At 42.0% G+C, this 2,188-nt stretch overlaps 1 protein-coding gene across 1 annotated transcript in view; it reads left to right on the forward strand.

The window, feature by feature from the left end:
* Positions 1–238: 238 nt before the first annotated feature.
* The window catches only part of rgs3a (regulator of G protein signaling 3a), a 265,109-nt gene continuing 263,159 nt past the window's right edge, over positions 239–2,188 (forward strand). The window contains exon 1 of the mRNA XM_061733623.1: positions 239–604. Coding sequence (XP_061589607.1) covers positions 590–604 — 15 coding nt within the window. The 5' untranslated portion in view covers positions 239–589. The remainder of the gene's footprint in view (positions 605–2,188) is intronic.

Consider the following 2,188-nt stretch of genomic DNA (forward strand, 5'->3'; position numbering starts at 1 on the left):
AGAGAGAGGCTGAATGCTGCCCTTTATTATCAATAGTTAAAAGGACAGCGAGGCGTGAGTCCCCGTAACCATAGCAACCTCCCAGGAGAACCGATGACGGACAGATAATAGAGTGAGAGAGGAGTTCCTTTTCTCTTCTCAAGCCTGCCCTCCCTCCCTCCCTCCCTCCCTCCCTCCCTCCCTCCCTCCCTCCCTCCTTCCCTCCCTCTCCCTCGTTTCTTACTCCCGTCCGTCTCTCCGGGGCAGTTTTTTACAGGATTCTCCCACTTCTCTTCATGTGGCCGCCGGCTGCTTCTGTTTTCTGGTTTCTGCTTTCTGGTTTTTCGGGAGTCGTTCCTTCTTTCTTCTTCTCTCCCTCTCAAGTGTTGCTGCCGGCCGTCACAACTGTTGCTATAACTGCTCCGTCACTGTTTACTGATATTGATCTCGGGCCACTTTTATGGACTTTCCCAACTATTCTAGGACTTTATTTTTGTTTCTCGGAGAAAATGTGCTCCAAAGGCACAGTTTCAGCTCGTGATTCCTTTGTCTACATTTCAGAGCTGAGCTGTCAGACCATGGTGCCACCGAGACACAGCGCCCGGAGATAATGCAATGCTTAACAGTAAGTCTGACCTTTTTATCCCTTCACCGTAACCGGTAATATCTGTTGATGCTGCTGCTCTGTTGGAGCTGCTGGTGATGGGCCAACAGAAGGAAATAAGTGTTTTATTTATCTACTCCTGTGCTCACAGACTACGTTTACATGCAGTCAAAATTCTGGTTATTGCTAATATTCCGTTACTGAACATTGGGAATATTCCGTTTACATGGTGATTAATCATTCAGGATATCTGGATCAAACCAGCGACGCACGGAGAACGTGATGACGCAATTCCCGTCATTTCTGCTTCTTCTTCCTGTATCCAAATTCAAAACAAATGCTGCTTCAGGTTTTAAAAGGAGTACCCCAGGGCTCATATTCGGGTTTTTAAAAATCCCAATATGAGCAAATTCTGGTTATTCAAAGGGGTTATTGGTGTTTACATGGCCGTGTAACCGGGTTATTGCCAATATTCAGGTTACTGAAACATTCAGAATATTCGGTTTACATGGTAATTAATCAGGACATCATGACACAAATTACGTCATTTCTGCTTCTTCTTCCTGTATCCAAATTCAAAACAAATGCTTCGACCAACTTTTCTCTCTCCTTCTTGTAAATCTTCTATCCCGGTACTTTCTACGTCTACAAATGCAGAAATGTTCATATCCTTCATTACATTGGTTCCTTTTATTCAATTTTTTTTTTTTTTTTTTTTTAATCTTTTTGCTACCCACAACTTTTTTATCTTACTTAGTAGCTAGGTCTTGTCTTAGTTTCTTAGTCTTGTTTTTAGTCTTCTCTGTAAAGCGCTCTGAGATCTGTCGTTTCAGGTGAAAAGCGCTATATAAATTGTAATTATTATTATTATTACATTTATGAAATAATTTGTTTCCTGCTCACTCCACAAGTGTGAGCCTGGTCTTGGTTTCTCCGTGTTTTAGAAGAACTTCCTGGACTCAAAAGACCAGGATTCCTTGTGAAAAGAGCATGTGCAGAAAACGCATTCCTGTTCCGTTTGATGAGGATATTCCGTTTGGTGTTTACATGACCAGAGGTTCTCAAGTAACGAAGTACAAATACTTAGTTACCTTACCTTAAGTAGAAATTTTGGTTATCTATACTTCACTGGAGTCATTATTTTTCAGACTTTTTACTTTTTACTCATTACATTTTAAAACAGCCTCGTTACTCTATTTCATTTAGGCCTTTTAAGAATAAAAGAAGGAAGGAAGGAAGGAAGGAAGAAGGAAGGAAGGAAGGAAGGAAGGAAGGAAGGAAGAAGGAGAATGAAAGGAAGGAAGGGAGAAAGAGAAGGAAGGAAGGAAAATGAAAAGAAGGAAGGAAGGAAGGGAGAAAAGAAGGAAAGAAAAGAAGGAAGGAAGGAAGGGGAGAAATGAAGGAAGGAAAGAAGGAAGGGAGAAAAGAAGGAAGAAGGAAGGAAGGAAGGAAGGAAGAATGAAGAAGAAGGAAGTGAGAAAAGAAGGAAGGAAGGAAGGAAGGGAAGGAAGGAAGGAAGGAAGGAAGGGAGGAAAAGAGAGGAAGGAAGGAAGGAAGGAAGGAAGGAAGGAAGGAAGGAAGGAAGGAGAGAGCAGGATGAAGGAA

This window comes from Cololabis saira, chromosome 11, assembly GCF_033807715.1.
Source record: "Cololabis saira isolate AMF1-May2022 chromosome 11, fColSai1.1, whole genome shotgun sequence".
Lineage (NCBI taxonomy): Eukaryota > Metazoa > Chordata > Actinopteri > Beloniformes > Belonidae > Cololabis > Cololabis saira.